This window comes from Theobroma umbraticum, unplaced genomic scaffold (assembly GCF_002168275.2).
Source record: "Theobroma umbraticum cultivar Fairchild unplaced genomic scaffold, ASM216827v3 scaffold_51.0, whole genome shotgun sequence".
In the NCBI taxonomy this organism is placed as follows: Eukaryota; Viridiplantae; Streptophyta; class Magnoliopsida; order Malvales; family Malvaceae; genus Theobroma; species Theobroma umbraticum.
This window is the reverse complement of record NW_018397260.1, coordinates 5,941,482-5,962,927: the sequence shown is the minus strand read 5'-3', so window position 1 is coordinate 5,962,927 and position 21,446 is coordinate 5,941,482. Positions and strand designations below refer to the sequence as shown.

General features: G+C 36.6%; 2 protein-coding genes and 1 pseudogene across 2 annotated transcripts; all 3 read right to left on the bottom strand.

The window, feature by feature from the left end:
* Positions 1-1,462: 1,462 nt before the first annotated feature.
* NRAMP2 (NRAMP metal ion transporter 2) lies at positions 1,463-5,325 on the bottom strand. The gene is made up of 4 exons (XM_021429469.2): positions 4,577-5,325; positions 4,200-4,336; positions 3,460-4,112; positions 1,463-2,255 (listed from the first exon to the last, which is right to left on the bottom strand). Exons 1-4 carry the CDS (start codon positions 5,179-5,181, stop codon positions 2,031-2,033), a joined length of 1,620 nt encoding a protein of 539 aa, XP_021285144.1. The 5' UTR covers positions 5,182-5,325; the 3' UTR covers positions 1,463-2,030.
* A 9,282-nt stretch (positions 5,326-14,607) lies between these two features.
* LOC110416956 (cytochrome P450 81Q32-like) lies at positions 14,608-17,386 on the bottom strand. Its single transcript, XM_021429110.1, has 2 exons — positions 16,417-17,386; positions 14,608-15,522 (listed from the first exon to the last, which is right to left on the bottom strand). The coding sequence occupies exons 1-2, from the start codon at positions 17,290-17,292 to the stop codon at positions 14,902-14,904; spliced, it is 1,497 nt and encodes a 498-aa protein (XP_021284785.1). The 5' UTR covers positions 17,293-17,386; the 3' UTR covers positions 14,608-14,901.
* Positions 17,387-19,718: 2,332 nt separating this feature from the next.
* Positions 19,719-21,387, bottom strand: LOC110417051 (cytochrome P450 81Q32 pseudogene; annotated as a pseudogene).
* Positions 21,388-21,446: the final 59 nt, after the last annotated feature.

Below are 21,446 nucleotides of genomic sequence, written 5' to 3'. Positions count from 1 at the left end.
TTATTTTCCTATACTCCATCTAGTAAAAAGGGAAATCCTTCTTCTTTCCATTTACTTTTCGATTACTTTCAACAACAAAACCCTTGATTCTGTAATACTTTTAAACCTTTGAGTTACCAACCAAGTGCGTCGCCACTGGCATGAAATTTCCAACATCTTACGGTCAAACTAAATGTAAACGCCAGAAGGTTGACATTTCTAACACGGTAACGCGTTACGAGCTTCTCAAAATTGTAACTAACAGGCAGAAAAGAAAGGAATTGAGTTTTGCAAACAAGCGTTTTAAGGACACTAATTAATGTTATTGTTAAAATCACTACACGTATTAGAAATATCCTTAACATACATCCTAGCAAAATCCTTCTTCATAAGTAACGTTTGACGCTTTATTGGGAATGAGTTGATAAAATGAATACAAAAAATGTGATTACTGAAAGTATAATATTACATGTTTGATACACATAAAAAAATAATGATTGATTTGAAAATACATTACTGAGAATGTAATAGTAATTTACAAAATTATTTTTGTATAAATAAATATTATCAATTAATGCATTATTCATTTTTTTTAAAAAAAAAGCATTATGCATTTTTTTTAAAAAAATGTGAACTAGCTTTTCAAACTGATACCATTGAACATTGCTGTGATGCCTGGCAACATGCATGAACTAAACTCAAAAAGAAAAAGAATGTAGTAGAGCTGTCCTGGCTTGACTCACATAACAGCTACAAGGCAGACCTGGACAACAATTGATACCCAGAGGAAGAAGCCCATCATATAGAACACCAAAATCTCTCTTTTATTTCCTATTAGCCTTAACCCTTTTAACAGGAATTAGTGTCAGTTTCTTGCCAGAAAGGCTAGTTCCAGCTTCTGCTGTTGGTAACATTGAAATTGCAACTTGATGCTGATTTTTGTCTGCCGTCCCGTCTGTAAATGGTTTCAACTCAAATGCTCCACGGGTGAAACCTTTCGCTACCTTCAGAAGAATCCAAACTTTCAGGGAACTGCTCAAGATTGCCCGGAAGTTAAGTAATTGCGCACGTGTTGGTCAACCCTCAGTACAAATCTTGGCCATGATTTTGGTTTTTCAGGGTCTGCCCTCTGTTTCATCACGATAAGCGATCAACAGAATTCTTGTTCAATTTTTGAGAAGTTGAATAAGAAAAGGTGGTCGGGCTATAGGTAGGACAATTTGGGGAAAAAAATATAACTTTCCCTCTCAAAAATTGAACAAGAATTTTGTGATCACTTGCAAAGGGGAAGGTTACTTTCCCTCCGTTCCGTGATAAAAGGGAATGGCATTCCCTTTGCCCATCGCAATCACTTTACAATGAAAACACTTTCCCATGTGTTTTAGACAAACCAAATGCTGTAATGTGATTATGTCCAAATAAAATGCAGGGAATGTTCCCCACATACAGCATACCAAATGCCACTCAAGTATTCAGATTGTAATTCTCTAAATCAGGGGAAATAAAGATGAATGCTTAATGAACACCGTAAGAACAGCCAACAGAACACGAAATTTCTAGAACTAAGAGAGTATGACACAGATTCCAGAACACAAGAATTGCAAAATTCATCTCTTTTCGTATTGTGTAGTCCCTTCTGGGAAACAAGAATGGCAGTCTGCCTATAATACATGAGAAGCTGGTACATCAAAGAATATACCTAAGCAGTTTCATCTAACTTAACTTTCAAATGGACAGGACAAAACCTAACTTGGCCTGCAGGTTGTAAAAATGTTTCTTCCATCCTCCACAAGGAAACGGAATCTAAAAAGGTTATCCTTACCTGATTTATGAGATGAAATTCAAATCTGTGCAGCTCTGCAAGCAAAGCGTAGATCTTGAATCAGCTGCTTTCTATTGTTTGGATATGTGTATTCAAGCTTATTGATGCACCAACAGAATGTTTCAATTTTTGAAATATTGACCAATAGCCATCATGCTTTTTGGAGGCTTGTGAAGCTATATAACTCTGAGAATTCATCATCTGTAGCAATCACAGGATTTGCTTGACTCTAACTTCCGGTGGCAGAAAATCTCCTGGATAGTTCTATGCTGAACCAAGTGGAAGGAAGACCACCACCACGTGAAACAAGATAAACAATGAACGCTATATATGCAGCTGTCCAACTACAGATGAAAAGTGCAAACAGTAGTCCCTTGACTTCAGAAACAAAGAAATCCAGCAAAAGATACCCATTGATTATTATTACCAGTGCACCCACAGTCCATGCCAATCTCTGCAAAATAACCAAAAAAAAACCAACAAAAGTTAGCTATATTTTTAATTGAAGCATGAAATCATTCATGAGAAATTACTAAACAAGAATTTATACACAACCACAGACATTTAGCAACAAGGAAAATGTATGGCATCGCTTTTTATAAAAAATGGAAAGTGCATGGCATCGAATTGCTGCAAAAGTATCTCCATGGGTTCAGAAACAGCTGCCTTTCCAGTTACCACACAAGTTCACTAGACAATCACTCCCCACTAAAGCCAAATGCTCTCTCAATGAAATTATGTAGGAAATTTATGGATCCTAATGGACTGTATGGAATGATGGAGAATATTTCATGCTCTTTGATAAGAACTTTCCAAGAAGCATGTAAGGTGAAATCTCCTTTGGCTTGAGGGTTCTCTAGAAAGTCCCTCTAAAACAGAACGGTATCTTTAACTCCCCTCTAAAGTAGATTTAATCAGTAGGACTACAAACCTTAGATGCAAGCCTCACCATTTCGGTAGTAGATTATACTTTGCAATGAATGGAGATATTATAGAATAACCAAAACAATAGCAATGAACATGTCAACTTCTGAAGGTAACGAGATCAATAACCGAAGCCCTAAGCTACATAAGGATAACCCTCAAAAAAACGTCATATCACTCCATGACATATGCTTTCCACCTAGAATAGGAAGCTTACAGCATACACTCATGTATGAGCACAGTTTTATTCCTTTCCACTGTATGGGCCCAGAGAGTATCACTGATGACAAAATGAGAGCAATGAGTCCACTGATGAGTAAATGCATAGGAAATAAAGATGACGGTACACATTGAATGGGTCCATTGGTTGCAAGTTTTGCATGACTAGTATCAAAATCTTGATTAATTTTGGTTTCCACGATAGAAAACCTACTCAAGTTTCTTGTATTTAAAAGAAAAACAAGAAGTTGAGAAATGAGGCAAGCTGTTATAATGATAGTAATAGAAACTTATGGTAGTTGACCATATTTCTTATCCTGTTCTATTTGCTAGCAAATTGTTTCAAACATGAAAATTTATAGTACTAATAAAAATGAAATGATTCAGCATTGCTTCCAAACATAATAACTGCTGAGAGGATAGTTACTAGAACATGCAGCAAACTACCAATAGTCACACACGTGAAGCAATAAATAGTACAAATAAAATGGAAGAGGTGTGAAACAAAGGCTTACCTCAAGAATAGGCCCAATCCTAAAGACCCCCATGACCTGCTCCTTGGAGACCAAGGTTAGAAGTGGGATTAGTGCAAAAGGAATCTGCATTGACTGAAGCACATTAAGCCACTCATTCAATATATCCAACGAGGCTTCAGATGTGTTAAACACAAGCGCTACAATGATTGTTGGCACAATTGCAAAGCTCCGTGTGATCAATGCCCTCAACCACTTCTTCAGACGAAGGTTGAGAAAACCTCCCATTATAAACTGCCCAGCATATGTGCCAGTTATTGTACTGCTTTGTCCAGCTGCCAGCAAACCAATACCCCATATGTAGAGAATCGGAAAGACTCCTCCACCATACTTCTCCTGAAGATACTGCCCTGCGTTAACTAGTCCTATGTTATTTGCTTGTTTTGTTCCATAGAATCCCTTAGCAAAGACAGTTGTCACAAACAAATTGATCATGAAGGAAACCAGAAGCGCAACAGATGACTCAATTGAGTAGTAGTTTAGTGCCTCTTGAACCCGGCCTCTCTTTTTGGGATCAATCTTTCTTGATTGTACCAAAGCAGAATGCAAGAATACGTTATGAGGCATTATGACACAACCCACAACCCCCACAGCTTGCCGAATTGTTCTTGAGCTAAGTCTAGGAACCAAAATACCTACAACAATCGAACAAAAAAATGATACTCAAAAGTGAAACATTCAATTCATGCAAGATAATTCGTATGTTTTAATAAATATATTACCTATTAGTAAATCTTTTCCATTGGGTTTTGTATCACCAAACATCCAAGCAAATGATGAAGCCATAGTTGCAATTAAAACAGCAAAAACAGCTTCCAATTTCCTGACGCCATAATTCTCCAGGAATAATAAGATAAAACTGTTAACAGAGAGCGGGTGAAACACTTGTTAGGGGGAAAGAAATAAATTTTCAACTTAAAAAGATAAAATCTGACTTGATCTTCCCCAGTTAACACCCAGAAACAAATTAAGGCTCAAATTAAACAAATCCAAAATATCACCCATATAAAGAACACAAATAAAAATTGAACTTGAGGAAACAAATTAAAAAAATACAAGCAAAAAAGCAATCGGGATTCATCAAATTGAGGACATTTACCAATCCGATGCGGTAATTAAGACTCCAGCCCATAGCGGAAAAGCCCCACGACTCAAAATTTGGATAGCTATAGCACTCCCAATAACCTCCTGAATATCAGCTCCGACAAGCGCCAACTCCGCCATGAACCACAGCACAAACCGAGCCCATTTCGGATACTCCTCCCGGCAAAGCTCCGCGAGGTGCCGACCCGTTGCCACCCCGAGCCGAGCTGACAACAACTGGATCAGCAGGCCCATGACGGTAGCCCACATCAACAACCAAAGCAAAGAGTAACCCGCAATCGCCCCAGCCTGGAGATCTCCTTCCAAATTACCCGGATCTAAAAACGCTATACTCATCAAAAAACCCGGGCCCGTAAACAACCAGAGCTTTTTCCAGGAAAAAGGAGGAACATAATCGACATTTTGGAGGGATTCCGGTATGTCCACGTCGACGATCACGATTTTCTCTCGGGATTCGAATGCGACCTCGTTTTCATCGTCGGACAAGGACGAGGAAGGAGATTGAGATGGTAAAAGGCGTTTGGATTCGGATTCCTCTGCGGCTGTGTCTTTGTCTTTGTCTTCTATCGATGACTCCTCGTCTTGGCTTGGGGAATTCATCGTCGGATGAGAAGTATTCAGTTGGTCGAAATTGAGTATTCTGTTCGTCTCTTTAGCCGCATGTACTGTTCCGTTTAGCCGCCTGAACTGTTCCGTTTCGGTGGGCGAGAGCTCTTCCGTCGAGTGTCGTTTAGGAGTTGGATTTATAGGGATGTCTTTTCGTGAGATAGTGAGAGCAGTTTCAATTATAGCATGGAAACGTTGCAATCGGTCGTTTACACCATTAAGAAAGCGACACGTCGACAGTGATGTGGCAATCCACTCAACTTAGTAAGCAGAACTCAAAGAACATTCCCTATATATCCATTTAATCCAGTTTTTATTTTTCAACTTGAAGTTTATTTAATTATTTTAATCATTTTATTTTACTTTGAAAACTTTGCCTTTCTACATTTAACCCAAAACTTTTATTTCATTTATTGTTACATTTCTCCATTCCAAGTAAAATATTTGTATTTGTTAATGATGTTAATAACAATAATTATATGCAAGTATTAAGCAAAAAGTGTAAGATTAAGTAACAACAATAATTTCCGAAAGTTTTATAAGGTAATATATCTGAATTGGATTTTTTAGATATGTATGTATCCAAGGGCAAAGAGATGAGATTTACAGCATGTACATTGGACGATGAAATACAATTTTCATTCATTAAAAAATTTTAATTTTCTATTTAATTAACATTAATGTAAAGTCAAGAAAGAAATAAAAAAATTAGTCAAAGTTTATTAATGCTTGATCCATGCTAAATGGTTTTTGCATTAAATTCCAATTGGTTAAAATTTATTGTTCTAATAAAAATCAGAATATAGCACTAGCGCTGAATTTAAATTTATTGCTTTCTTGGTGACAAACTACTCTCAAACTCAGCATTGTTGTACCAGATAAATTTAAGGTGGCCATCCTTACATCTTCCCTTTAATGTATTATTCCAGTACTAAATGAAAGCAACATAATTTAGTCCAATGGTACTATTTTGTGTTCAAAATTGGTACAATCTTAGTGAGCAATGAGAGTGGAAAAACTTTGAGTATGTCTCTGATAAAGGCGATTAAAGCAAGAAAGAGGGAAGTTGAAAGGTGGGCGAGGAGAAATATTCCAAAAGGATGGGTTTCTTTAAAAGAAAGGAAGAACGAAACGGTGCTGGTGGATTAAGAGATGAGCTAAGAGAATCAGAAGACACAGTTACAGAGATGTGTAGGAGGCTACAAATAGCGATGGCCCTGGAAAGGGCATAGGGCTAGTAAAAGGTAGAAGGAGACTAGTGAGAAAGGGAATAGTGGAGAGTTTGGGTTTTCAAAAAGAGGACTTAGAGGACGGTGTGGGGTATGAATCATTTGCTGAAAGTTCTCCAAGAGAAACGACTTTGACGTAGGAGGTTAGTAAAAGACTAGGGATGGAATTCCAGTAAAATAGGGCAGAAGTGATTACGATCTTCTAAAATTTGGAGGGAGAAGAACAACTGAAGTACAAGGAGTAAGAAATGAATACAGATTTTACAAGTCAGTGCTTGTGTGATTTTTTTCTTCAATGATTGTAATTTCATGGAATATTAAGGGCCTGGGTAGAGACGAAAAAAAGAGAGCAGTGAGGAAGGTGGTCTGGAAACATAAACCTGATATGTTATTTATCCAATAGACGAAGCTACAAGCTGAAAAGAAAGGAACGTTTGAAAAAATTTGAGGAAAAGGTAGAATTTACGGAAAATTTGTTCCAACAGTGGAAAGATCTAGTGGCATAATAAGCATTTAGCGAAAGGATTTTTTCAACTGAGTAAATGAGGAAACAGCAAGGAATAGTCTGTGGGTTGAACTTATAAATTTACCTAGGGAGAAGGAGATCCTATGGTGTATTGTCAGTTAAAATTTTATTATACAAATATACATATCGAATAGATAATATATTAACAAATAGAGTTTCGATGAGAATTGATCTAAATTTTTATTAAATACTAAAATTAGAACAATTTAGTTTTATTCAAATTATTAAAATCTAAATTCTAATTGAATTCTAATTGAATTAAAAATTATACAACTAAAACTAATTTAATTACAAATTAAAGCAACAAGATAATTAGGTAAACAGTATATCAAACAAGTCTAGGATTGCAATATCCCTTACACTTCATCTAAATCTTACCTCTCTTCCTTAACTTATTTCAATGGTTCGAATTGCTAATCTAGAATCCTAAATTATTTATAAAGGTCTTCCGACTCATCTTATAAGAATATCTATTTTAACCAAAATACTATATCCCTATGTGAATTGAAATTAAAACAGACTCATTAAGTTCAGGCTCTAATCTGGCTACATATAACTTATAGGTATATCCCTATTCCATACGCAAATCAAGTAATATGATCTTATGCTATCCCAATTTTAGTCTACACTCCCTTTCTCAAGTTTGTTTAGATTCCTAAATCAATTTAATTGGTGGCCAAGCAATTAAAAGTATTAAGAACAAATTAGAATAAACAATTCATATCCCATTGAAAATAAGCAACAAAGAAATTAAAAATTTAGATTACATGTGAGTTCAATTGCAATCCTAGAAAAATAAATTAGCTCATAATATCTAAAAAAGACAATATCCAAAAAAAATTAGCCATGAATCCAAGTCAAAGAAAATAAAAAAAACACAAAAGTAAGAGAGAAAACTAATAGTTAGAGCTTTGTGATTTTGATTCTCCCTCCAATTCTCTTATTTTCTTGCTTTGTTCTTGGCTTCCAATCTCCAGAAAACGATCCCATTGTTGCTTGTTGCCTCCTCCCAAAATCTCTAAAAAAGATCTCTTAAATAGGCTCAAAATAACCGAATTTTCAAAATCTCGTCAACTTTTTTTATTTTTGGAAAGTCGCCCAGCGCTGCGGCGTTACTTCTCCAGTGCTGCAGCGCTGAGCTCTCTTGAAATTTGTATGTCTGCTTCCTTTCATCAACGCTGCAGCCTTGTTCTCCCAGCACTGTGGCAGTCTATCAATTTCAAATGTGAGTTTCACCCTGAGATGTTTCGAACTGGATAAAGTAGTAAATATAGAAGTTTTAGACCTGTCTCTTAACTTTCCAATGGATTAAGAATCACATCAATTGGACTCCTGGATTGAAAGATATGCTCCAAATACCGCATCATATTCAGTCCTTGTGTACTGCTGCAGTGCTCCGACTTTGACAAATATTTTGATTGTGATCCAGTCAGAACTGGGTGAATTGATAAAAATAAACGTTGTAGCCCTTCTTCTTAGAATTCTATTGGTTCAGGATTCACCTCATTTGGAGTTGTTTAGAGAGAGATATGGTCAAAATACTAAAACATATACAAATGAAGTTATCGTCATACTTGCACTTATTTTCATTAAATGAGCCTTTTTCATCAATTTTCTACAAAAGTCATAAGAGAAATTAGAAATAACTACTCTTAACATAATTTAAAACAAAACAACATAAAATTTAACTAAAATAACTTAAATTAGTCACTTAATAAGTAATTAAACTTAAACTAAAAAAACACCTAAAATGCTAAAATCCGTACCTAAAATCTCAAATATCTAGCTACTTAAGCCTCCAAAATATGTCAAAATAACTCTATATAATAAAGTTGTCATGTATCAGGGGGGATTTCAATACAGTGAAGGAGGAGCACAAAAATATTGGAAATGGAGATGTCAGCAGATCTGCAGCAACCTTTAGGAGCTTTATTAGTGAGATGACCTTGGTGGATTTACCTCTAAGTGGGGATAAATTTACATGGTGTGGATACCGTGAGGGATGGGTGTTTAATTGATTGGGAATGGTTACAAATTGAAGAAGGAATAATACAAGAGTGTTTACCGAGCTTATTATCTGATCACAATCTTGTAATCTTAAAGACAACAAAGGTGGAGTGGGGTCCAAAGCCATTCAGAATATTTAATCACTGGTTGGAGGAACAAAGCTTTCAAAAGATTGTGGAGGAGCACTAGAAAATACAAGAAGAGGGAAGAGGGGGACTATGGGGGAAACTAAGGAAACTGAAGCTGGCAATCAAGGAATGAAAGGACAAGACCATGGGAAATGTTCAACAAAAAATTCAATGCTTAGAAGAAGAAATCATAGAGATGGTCAAGGCATGTCAAGAAACTAATGATGATGAAGTTAGTAAAAGGGAATTGAACGGTAAAAAGACTGCATTATGGGAGTTATATCGAAAGGAAGAAAGAGAATGGCTTCAAAAGTCAAGGATAAACTGGGTGAACAATGACGATAGAAATATGAGATATTTTCATGTAGGTGTATCTGCAAGAAGAAGAATCAATCGAATCGAGAGCCTCCAAGGGGAAGGAAAAAAGGAAAAGATTGAGAATCCAACCGCCATCAAAGAAGCTGTAGCTAATCACTTTGAGAATTTATTCAGTCACAAAGAAGTCTTAAGGCTGATTAATGTAGGGTGTCTGTTCAATAAGTTGAAGGCGGAATCTGTGAGTTTTCTTGAACAGCTTTCTGAGGAGGATGAAATTTAGGGAGCTATCCAAAGTTACGACGGTAACAAAGCCCCGGGATCAGACGGGAATAATCTTCACTTTTTTAAAAATCAGTAATCGATTGTCAAAGATGATGTGATGAAATTTTTGAAAGAGTTTCATAAAAAAGGGCAATTAGGGTATGGTGTGAATAATTCTTTCATTGCTCTCATTCCTAAGGTCCCAAACCCAGTTAGGCTGAATGACTATAGACCAATCAGCGTTGTGGGAAGCCTTTATAAAATCATGGCAAAGACTCTAGCGAATAGGCTGAAACTGGTCATTGGGGAGATTATAGGTAGGAATCAATTTACTTTTATCAAGGGAAGACAACTTATGGACTGTGCTTTGATTGCAAATGAGTTGGTCAACTAGATGAAAAAAAATACAATAGGAGGAGTTATCTTAAAGTTGGATTTCGAAAAAGCATGCAATAGTGTCAGCTGGAGTTTTCTTGACATGGTGATGGGGTGCATGGGCTTTGGTGATAGGTGGAAAAGGTGGATTAAGGAATGCATCACTACGGCATCCAATGCAGTGTTAGTTAATGGGTCTCCAACTAGACAATTTGCAATGAGATGAGGTCTTCAACAAGGCTGTTCGCTGTCCCTTTTCCTTTTTAACATCCTCGTAGAAGCATTGAGTTCAATGTTGAGAAAAGCTGAAGAGGTAAGGGTCTATAGGGGGATCAAAATTGAAAATAATGGTTTATCTTTATCCCATTTACAATATGCCGACGATACTATGCTGTTCTGTAAACTGAGTCTTCAAAACATTTTTGTGTTTAAAAGGATTTTAGGATGTTTCCAAAGTGTCTCGGGCTTGAACATCAATTTCCACAAGAGCCATTTATTGGGGATTGGAGTAAAGCAGAATGTGGTGGAGGAATGGGCTAGAAGAATAATGTGTCAGGTAGGTGTCCTACCATCTATGTACCTTGGTCTGCCATTGGGAGTTAAACATAGCACCTCTAAATTCTAGAAACCAGTGTTGGAGTGTATGGAATCAAAACTCACCGGTTGGAAACAAAAGTGCTGTTGCTAGGGGGTAAGATTACTTTGTTAAGGGCAGTACTCACAAGTTTACTAGTTTTCTACATGTCTCTTTTCCAAATCCCTAGTGGGGTTAAAAATGAATTAGAGAGAATTCAACAGAGATATTTGTGGGGGAGTGATGACCAGAAACGAGAGATTCATTGGATTAAGTGGAATCAGGTGTGCAACTATAGAGAGTGTGGAGGGATAGGGATAACTGACTTGGAGGTAAAAAATAGGAGTTTGTTGAATAAGTAGATTTGGCGGTATGGCATGGAAAAGGACAGTTATGGAGAGAGGTTGTAGTGGAGAAAAACGGAAGTGATCCTTCTTATCTTTTGCCGAACGTGAGTGTAAATAGGAGGGCTTCCACGCTATGGAAAAAAATTATTTCTCCCCTTTCCCTGACTAATAATCATTTCTTACTAGTGGTTCCTAACATCAGGTTTGCTGTTGGTAATGGAGAAAATATTTTGTTTTGGAGCGAAGAGTGCATCGATGGGGTGATTCTAGCATGAGAATTCCCAAAGATATTCACGTTGGCAGCAAATAAAAATGGAAAGTTGGTTGAGTATAGGCAATGGGATGATGATACATGGGTATGGAATGTGAATCTAAGAAGGAGGTCGTTTGATTGAGAAAATAGTCAATGGGAACAAATAGGTGCTCTTCTTAAAGATTTTCAATTGTGTAAGGAGTTAAGGGATTAATTGATATGGAAAAAGGAAGCTGATGGTGCGTACACAACAAAGTCATTCTGTAAACATATTATGGCTCCAAAGGAAAATAATGACAAGATATGGAAAAATGTTTCGGCTGGACTGGCTCCTTTCCTAGTTGAAGCGTTTGTTTGGCAAATTCATGGTAAACTTGCAGTTAAGGATGAACTTGTTAAAACAGGAGTTATGAACATTTCTTCGAGTATGTGCATGTTATGTAATGTGAAGGGTGAATCCTGTAGTCACCTATTTTTTGAATGTGATGAAACTTGGAAGGTGTGGATGGGGTGGTGCAAGACTTGTAGCTATGAATGGGTGGCTCCTAGAAACATCAAAATTTTTTTCGACTCATGGAATAACAATAAGTTTGGGAAGGTGGAATTTAGAATCTAGAAATTGGCTTTTTTTGCCATCACATGGTCCATTTGGAAGTACAGAGATGAGGTTGTGTTTAATGGGAAAGATTGGGAAGCGAGTCAATGCTTAGAGCTGGCAAAAATCATAATTGCAACTTGGGCAAATGCCAAGTGGCCGAGTGAATATATGTCCGTAATTGACACATATAGAATGTCTTTAAATAATGATCATATGAAAAAAGGCAGTGATCGAAGGAAAGGGATTAGACGGGAGAAATCGAAAGAAGGGGAATTGAAATTTAATGTGGATGGGACGGCACAAGGATGCCTCAGCCTTGCCGAAATTGGAAGTGTGTTCAGAAATAATAATGGAGAGGTGAAAATTCTATTTTCAAAACTGATTGGTATGGCTAATTCAAACTTGGCTGAAGTTCTTGCAATTAAAGAGGCCTTCATAATTTTTGGTGCCTCAAAATGGATGGAAGGGAGCAAGCTGGTGGTTGAAAGTGATTCTAGCAATGTGGTGAAATGGGTTAAAACACCAAATTCAGCCCCTTGGAGAGTTAGGAAATGGATCATTTAAATAGAAAGGCTGAAAGATAAAATTCAACAGTGGGACATCAAACATGTTAAGAGAGAAGCAAACCATAGAGCAGACAATTTAACAAAGGAAGGTCTGCATCTCCAAACTGAGATTTTGAGAGTTTTTGATTGAAAAGGTTTTATCTTGCACTTCCTTTTGCCTTTGTCATTGTTGCATCGATGTGGTTTCTTGTTGGACATCGGTTTGTTGGATCCTGGGTTTCTGGTTATGTTCTTTTGAGTCATTGTGAGTAAGGAAGGATGATGAGCTTTGCTGCCGGTTCATGGATCTGGACTTGATGATTGATCAAAGGAGTGACCATTCTATTAGGAGGAAAAGGGTTCAGAGACCTCTTTTGTTTTTGTTTTTGTTGTAGCTTCGATTGGATCACCCTGCTGAGTTTTGAAAATTGTGAGAGTCTGATGTTAGGCCTTGATTGTGTCTTGTTTTGAGATGGTCTCTTCTCGGTTTGCAGGATTTTTCCAAGAGTTTGTATTATTGTATGTTATCTGGGATTGGTCTTTTGGGTTTTTTGTTTGGGTAGGCCTTGATGTCGGGAGGATAAAGCAATATTGGTGGGATATTCTTGACTGATTTGTCAGAGAATACTGATCAATACACTTGAGAAATTGGTCTCTCTTTTGTTTGTACTCTTGCGATGGGGAAAAACTTTATTCCCAAACTGTTAATAAAAACAGGAGTTTGATTTTCAAAAAAAAAAAATTAACTGAGGGTCATTACTCTCTCCCCCATAAATGCGCTTATGAAGGTGTGCAGCACACTCGCTTTTAAAGAGTCCAAGACCTCCCGTTCCTGTCCGATGTGAGATAGAAGCACTTTCCTCGTGACACTCTCTCTCACCTGATTCCGGCAACGTCCTCGTTGCCGTTGGCCACCATGCCTACCCTGAGTCCCCCTGGGCCCGGGAGCTTTGATGTGAGTCAGATGAGGTCCAGTCCACTCTGATATCACTTGTCACGGGGTCATTACTCTCTCCTCCATAAACGTTCTTATGAGGGTGTGTAGCACACCCGCTTTTAAAGAGCATAAGACCTCCCGTTCCTATCCGATGTGAGATAGAAGCATTTTCCGCGTGACACATCACCCAAATAATATATATATATATAAGTAGGAATAGTGAATTTTTTTTTATTACAATGAATATTTTTATTAATTATATTTTTAAATTATCATTATAAATACTATTAAATATTTATTTAATTTATAAAATAAAATTTATAATTGTATTGAATAATTTTTATTCAAAAGTATGTTTCTTGATTCTAAAATTAATATGGAATAGTTTATAAATTAATATTATAAAACTTTAACTATTTATATTTTAAATTTTTAAATTTTAAAAACACTTATATTTATATATAACTATTATTTAAAAATAAAAAAATAAGTACTTACATGTAATGTATGTGTCCAAGGATACTAGTATAATCAAATATAAATTAAGATTAATTATGTAATTAAAACCGGAATTATAGTAAAATTATCAATTTAATACTTAACAAAAATTATAAGTAAGTATTTGAATAATATCTATGTCTATCAATTTACACTAGTAATTCAATTTTGTTAATAAAACATGTGTGATGTGTGGGACTCAATTTCCTGGCTCATGACAAGACAAAGGACAGTATTAAGTTAATGATGGGCAAGGAAACAAGCCATATGGCGCAATACAGTGATGCAACAGTTTGGAGTTTGAATTGCAAACATGTCATATATATATATATTTATATATTCTCTCAGATTCTCGTTATTTATATCTCCAAATGAGTTGGCTATTATATTATAATTTGATCCTGACAAACGTCTTTGCTTCTTTCTTTCAATGATCGTTGCTATGAATATGAAGTGTAGCTCTCGTTCGTGCCAAAGATGAGAATTGATAGTGTAATTGAAAAGAAATTCCCAAGTCTACGAGCCTATTAAAAAAAAAGTGCTACAGAAGTTGCATATGCTTGCTTTGGACTTCGCTGCTGTGGCATCTCAAACCATAGCCACTGGACTGATAAATCGAAAAAAGTTGAGCGAGCGGAACGCATTCATTCTTCTTTTATATTGTTGTCAGTCGATTCCCTCTTTTCCTTTATCAGCATGGATCGGGTTTTTGCAATTGTGCAAAAGCTAAGAATTGAAAGAAAGTGCTAAAAGTAGTTCATTTTTCTTGGTTGTCTATTAGCATCTTAAAATTGAAATTACAAGTGTATTTGTGTACATAAACATCTGGCTTTCGATAGATTGTTATATATTCTCTTGTGTGGTTTCTTGCATCACGTCGCTTTTACTTGGTTCATTTCATAAAGGCGAAGATAGAAGAATATGGGTTTGCTAATTTGCTCTCAATTGTTGATTTAACAAGGATAAAATCCAATGTTTAAAATGGGTCAGGATGGTTGACATTTGGGGCCAATATCCAACTCAGCCGAACGAACGAGTAGGGTGCTATAATAAGAGCACGAGTCTCGTGGGAATATGGGAATCCGCAAAGAACTAGAGGCCAAGTGGTCCAACTCAGATCAAATTCGAGAAACTAGTTTTAGCATGGCTGGGCATGGCTTGCATTTAGCTTGCAGGAGCTGAGCTTTGCGCATGGTAAACCCTGGTGCTTCCGTCATGTCCACCGGGTCGTCACTAAACCTAGACCACTCAAAGCACTGGATCAATGACCCCAGCGTTAATCCAACCATTCTCAGTCCCAAGCTTTCTCCAGGACAGCCCCGTCTCCCTGACCCAAATGGCATCAACCTGAACCCATCTCTCGCGACCTCTAGACCTTCAAACCTCTCTGGCATGAATCTTGTCGGGTTCGTCCAAAGCTTAGGGTCATTTTGTATGGCCCACACATTCACCAATAGTGTTGTGCCACGTGGAATACGAAAACCCCCTAGCACACACTCCTCGGATGATTCATGGGGTAGAAGCAGTGGGGCCGGTGAGTACATGCGCAATGTTTCATTGATGATGCAGTGGAGGTAAGGAAGATGGGCTAGGTCGGACTCATCAATTAGACGGCAACGTCCCACTCTATTAGCGATTTCCGCTTGAGCCTTCTCCAGTACTTCAGGGTGGTTAAGCAAAAGAGAAAATGCCCACTCCATTGTATTGACTGTAGTATCTGTTCCTGCCAACAACAGAACCTATGCAAATCCTAGTATTAGTAAATTAAAGACATTGACAAAGATTGTCCTTGATCAAGATTGTAACTTCTGCTTGAGGCACAATTTAAACAGTAATATCTGTTCCTGCCAACAACAGAACCTATGAAAATCATTGCGTTATGAAAGACATTGACAAAGGTTGTTCTTGATCAAGATTATAACTTCTGATTGAGGTATAATTTAGACATTAACCACAATTTTGTTTTGAAAAATCTGAAAGGTTTTCTTTTTTTTTTTTCTTTTTGTTCAGGGTTGCTACCTATTCATGGAGGATAAGATAGACCCACCCCAACTAGTACAGGCACCAATGAGATGATCTTAAAACTTTATTTGACTACCCATTGAAAAATCTGAAAGGTTGAATCCTTTTTCTCTAATTAAGTTATATATATATATATAATTCTTAGAGGCACCAATGAAATGATTTTGAAATTTTATTTACTATCCATTGAAAAATCTGGAAGATTGAATCTCTTTTTTCTAATTAAGTTATATATATATATAGGGTTCAGGGAAGTGCACTAAGAGGGTCTGACCATTGAGCTACAAATTCTTCTAAAGGGGAAATATATTGGATATATGGTTTTCGTTATCTACTTCCAGCCTCTATGTTCTATTCCATGGATTTGGGGGACAATTAATATCTTACCCAAACCGTCCATCCTCATTAGAGAAAAAGCTAAAATCAAGATATGAGCTTCTGAGTTAATAGGTTTAATTGATTAATTCAAAGCTAAATATAATAATTATCAATTATATTTATGAGGGAAATTGCTCAAGAAGATAAACATTTGGCAGATTCATATACCATACTAACTATGAGTACTTCCCAGCAACTATATATGGAAACAAGGAAGAGAACTTAGATCTTACAAGTACGAGGGCTCTAATCATCTGATCCGTGTAATACTCGGGTTCTGATTCTTGCAGCGATACCAAAACCTCAATCATTGTCTTTTTCCTCATTCCATCACAGTTATTCCTCATTCTTCTTTTATGCTGTTCTATCAAATCCTGCATGAACTTGTCTCTTTTGCTCTGACACCCTATCAACTTCCTCTCCAATTCTCTAGACTTAATCCAAGGCAAAAAATCTCCAATATTTGTTTTGGCACTTAGCTTGAAAGTCTCAACATGTATCTCTCGGAACCGTCTTGCTTCCTCCACATCCTCCAAGTTCTCCCCATAGTATCGCTTTCCTGCTATCATCCCCATCATCATATTGAGAGTCAACTCAAAGAACGCTGTCCTCAACTCAACAGGCTGGTTTTGATGATCCAAGAGCTTGCGAATCAAAGACTTCACCTCATCGTTGCGTATGCTAGATAGCATCTGGAGGCGGGTAGCTGATAAAATCTCAATTGAAGCGATTCGTCGAAGATTTCGCCAATTTTCACCATAGGGGGCCCAAGCCAGGCTGGTATGATTGTAACCTAAGTGCTTTCCTATAAGTAAGCCAGGGCGGTTGGCAAATATGATGTCGTTTCCGGTGAAGCATTCTTCGGCAGCAGACGGGGATGAGACCACAAGAACTGGACGAGTTCCGAATTGGAGGAGGACTATGGGCCCATTTCTGTTTGAAATTCGAGTCAGAGTTCGATGCAAGGGATTCTTAAGCAGGTAGAGGTGGCCAATGATGGGTAGACAAGGAAGAGGGCTTGGTGGGAAGTTTTGGATTTTGTTTAGGACGTGTTTTGTGAAAACATACAAAGCTAAGAACAGAGGAAGGTAGAGATACCAGGTTGCCATGGAATCATCGGTGGAGGAGTTTTGCTTTCAAATGTCTATGCTATGTTTTGTTGATTTAGTTTTTTCCTATAAAGCTTTTTGTCTGAAAAATAAGGCACTGAATGTACCACTAGAATAGGAAGATTATGTCTCATACACAATAAACAAACAAATGTTGACATTTTCAAAAGAATTAGATGCCCTTGATGCTCACATTAGCCATTTAATAATCATCTCTTTCCACAAAAAGATTGATTTTTAATTCGCTAAATGGGCATCATAATTGATCTCTTTTCAACAATAATTTATTGCTCAACCAATGGCTTTCTTTTTCTTTTCTTAAATTAAATATTACTCAAGCGGACACCTTTCTATTTATGCTCCACTAATTAAATATATACACCGATCAAGTCTACTAGATTCAAGAACTAGCAAAGCCATGTCCACTATCTCCTCACCAATCCTCTCCCATACAAAGCCTTGGTCAATGCCCCCAGTGTCAAACCAACCACGCGCACGGCCAATCCTTCCCCAGGACAGCTCCTCCTTCCTGACCCAAATTGCATCAACATGAAACCATATTTGGTCCCTCCAGAACCCTCAAACCTCTTCGCATTAACTTTCTGGGCTCTTGCCAAATCATAGGATCATTATCCATGGCACATATGTTTACCAAGGACACTGTTAGTGGGGCAACAATTCTCATTGCGAAATGGGATCAATCGCAGATGTCATCAAATCGTTTATTATATTGAGGGTGATGACAAGAAGTTGGATTTTAGTTAACAAAATTGAAGAGACCAATTATTAGCAGGCAGTTGACATTTTCTTTATTGTATAAAATATTGAATTGTTTGGCGAAGTTTGGATCGAATAAAGGTAAGACATTGAAACAAGTATATATATATATAGAGAGAGAGAGAGAGAGAAATCATAAGAAATAACCCTTTTCATAAATTTAATTTAAAAATATTTTTTATTATAATTTTAATTATTTTTAATCAATTTTTTATATGACTTGATATAATGTCCTTTAAACAATTTTAGACAAATTAAAATGTTTTTAATTTTTTCTATCCCGCCATCTAGATAAAAATTTTAAAATTAAATTTAAATTTCTCTCTCTTGCCAAATACTATGTATCTCACCATCTAGTTTTTTCTTGCCATCTCAAAGTATAAGACTGACATCAAAGTATATGTTCTAAGTTATTGATTTTATTGGTTTATTGATATAATCTTAAAATTGAGGAGTTAAAATTGATTAGACATATTTATAAATTAAAACACTATATAACTTTAGTAATTTAAACTTGAATGCGAGCAGGTAAATCAATTAGTTATTAGATATTATATTATTAATTTTTAGACATAATGTTACTGATTTTTAGGCATTGCATGACTTAAGTTTTTAGTTTTTAGGCATTGCATGATTGGTTTCAGGTATTACATGATTAATTTTTAAGTATTACATAACTAATTTTTAAGCACTGCGTGATTAATTTTTAAGCCATGCCTAAATAACACAAAGCAAAAAAACTAGTCACATAATTTTTACTATGTAGTCACGTAATACCTTACTAATCAGTCATGCAATGCTTTACTAACCAGTCACGCAATACCTATCAACCAGTCACGTAATGTCATATCAATTAGTCACGTAATATTTAAAAATCAGTCATATAATACTTAAAAATTAATAACGTAATGCTTAAAAACTAGTTATATAATATCCAAAAACTAGTTACACAATGTCTAAATACCACCAAAACTACTAAAATTCATTTAACAAAATAAACAACTTTAAATAATACACTATATTCCATTTAACAATTTAATCGATGAATATGCCTACTTGGTGAAGAATGCTTAAAATACTCAAAATGTTTAAAAAAAAAATTTCATACATAAAAAACTATCCCGAAATGCTTAAAAATACTCAAAATACTTAAAATATTTTCTTCATGCATCAAAAATTACTCCAAAATACTCAAAATGCTTAAAATTTTTTTTAAAAATAATACTCTAAAGAAGAATAGTCTTACGAAAAAAGCTCAAAAAATATGAATCGGTTTGAGATGTAAATCTAAATATATAAGTTAGTTTTATTTAAAGTAATTTCATCTAAAATAATTTCTCTTAACTAAAAATAATTAAAATTATAAAAAAATTATTTTTAAAAATATTTTACGTATAAAGGATATTTTTTAAAAATTTCATATATATATATATATATATATATATATATATCTACTTCTTGTTACCGAAGTGCAAATAGCAGTCTATTTGTCATCATTAGTTACGCATCTTTCACTCTCGTATGAAAGTCTTATTCTCAAACTATATTATACTGGAGTGAACTTGCATTACTCCAATGTAGCTGCTTAGCTGAAGATCTTTAGATATTAAGCTTTATTTTTGGCAAGATAGAGTACATGATGAGCTAGTTCATGACGGAGAAAGCACGTTCATCATTGCTTGACGAGGGCGACACTTGGCATGCAAAGCCCGTTCCTTGGGCATGGTGAGTCCACTCCCTTGGGTCATGTCCACCATCTCTTCACTCGTTCTCTCCCACTCAAAGCATTGAATTAGTGAACCCAATGTCAGCCCAACCATGCTTATCGCCAGTCCCTCTCCAGGACAGCTCCTCCTCCCTGCCCCAAACGGCAGTAACTTGAAACCAACTCTAGTCCCTTCAAAGCCTTCAAATCTCTCAGGCTTGAATTGGTGGGCTCCTCCCAAATGTTAGGATCGTTCTGTATGGCCCACATGTTAATTAACAACATGGTTCCTCGTGGCACTCGGTATCCTCCAACCATGCATTCTTTCGATGACTCGTGAGGCAGCAACAATGGAGTTACTGGGTACATCCGCATCGTCTCACATATGATGCAATGAAGGTAAGGAAGCTTAACCAAATCTGATTCATCCATCATGCGATCATGTCCAACCACACTATCAATTTCCACCTGTGCCTTCAAAACTTCTGGACTGTTCAGCAGCAGAGACATTGCCCACTCCATTGTCCCCGATCAAGTCTCGGTTCCTGCAATTAGCAAAACCTGTACATTCGAGGAACAAAAATTCAGTAACCAATTCCCCGTATTATGTTCACAATCTGAAGTAAACCATGGGCCGTGGCTCATCAAATGTCAGGCCAAACTACATCAACTTAAACCAAATCGTTAATCTAACTTCTAATTCCAGTGCAGAGGGATTAATTATTTGATCTTATCATCATAATGCTTCTGATAATCTCATCCTTATAGTTCTCAGGCTCCATTTTTTGCAGAGATAACAACACTTCAATCACCGTCTTCTTCTTCCCTACAGCTAGAGAACCACCATCATTGCTCATTTTGCTTCTACTTTCTTCTATTAGCTCCTGCATAATTATATCTCTCATTTCCTGCAAGGCTATCATTCTCTTCTCATAATCTTGAAACCAATTCAGTACGGGCAAAAAATCTGCCATTTTCGTTGCATCAACCAAATGCAAGGTCTCTCTCACCATTTCATGAAACCTCCTTGCTTCCTCCGCTTCCTCCACACTGTCACTGTAATACCTTTTCCCCGCAATCATCCTCATAATTACATTCAGCATAAGCTCAAAGAATGCTGATCTCATGTCCACTATCTGTCCTCGATTCTTTAAAAGCCCAAGAACAAGCATCCGGACCTCGTCGCCTCGTATGCTAGAGAGAAACCGAAGACTCCTGGTGGAAAGAAGTTCGACTGTCACCACCCGCCTTAGGTTTCGCCAGTGATCACCGTATGGAGTCCAAATAAGGCTGGTGTGATTGTAGCCAAAGTGCTTCCCTACCAAAAGGTAAGGGCGATTTGCAAACATGATATCGTTTTTGGTTAAGCATTCCTCGGCAATGGACGGAGATGACACATGGAGAACATAGCGACAGCCTAATTGGAGCAAAAGAATAGGCCCATGACGTTTGGACATCTCGGAAAGGGATCGGTGGAGAGGTTTCTCGAGGAGGTGGAGATGACCAATTACTGGTAAAGCAGGGAATGGGGTCGGAGGGAGGTTTAGGATCTTGTGAATTATGCGGGTGCTGACTGCATAAACGGCTAAAAAGAAGAAGACGTATAAAAACATGTTGCTTGATGGTATATATTTCAAGTTTGGATGGAAAATCCAAGCTATATATAGAGATG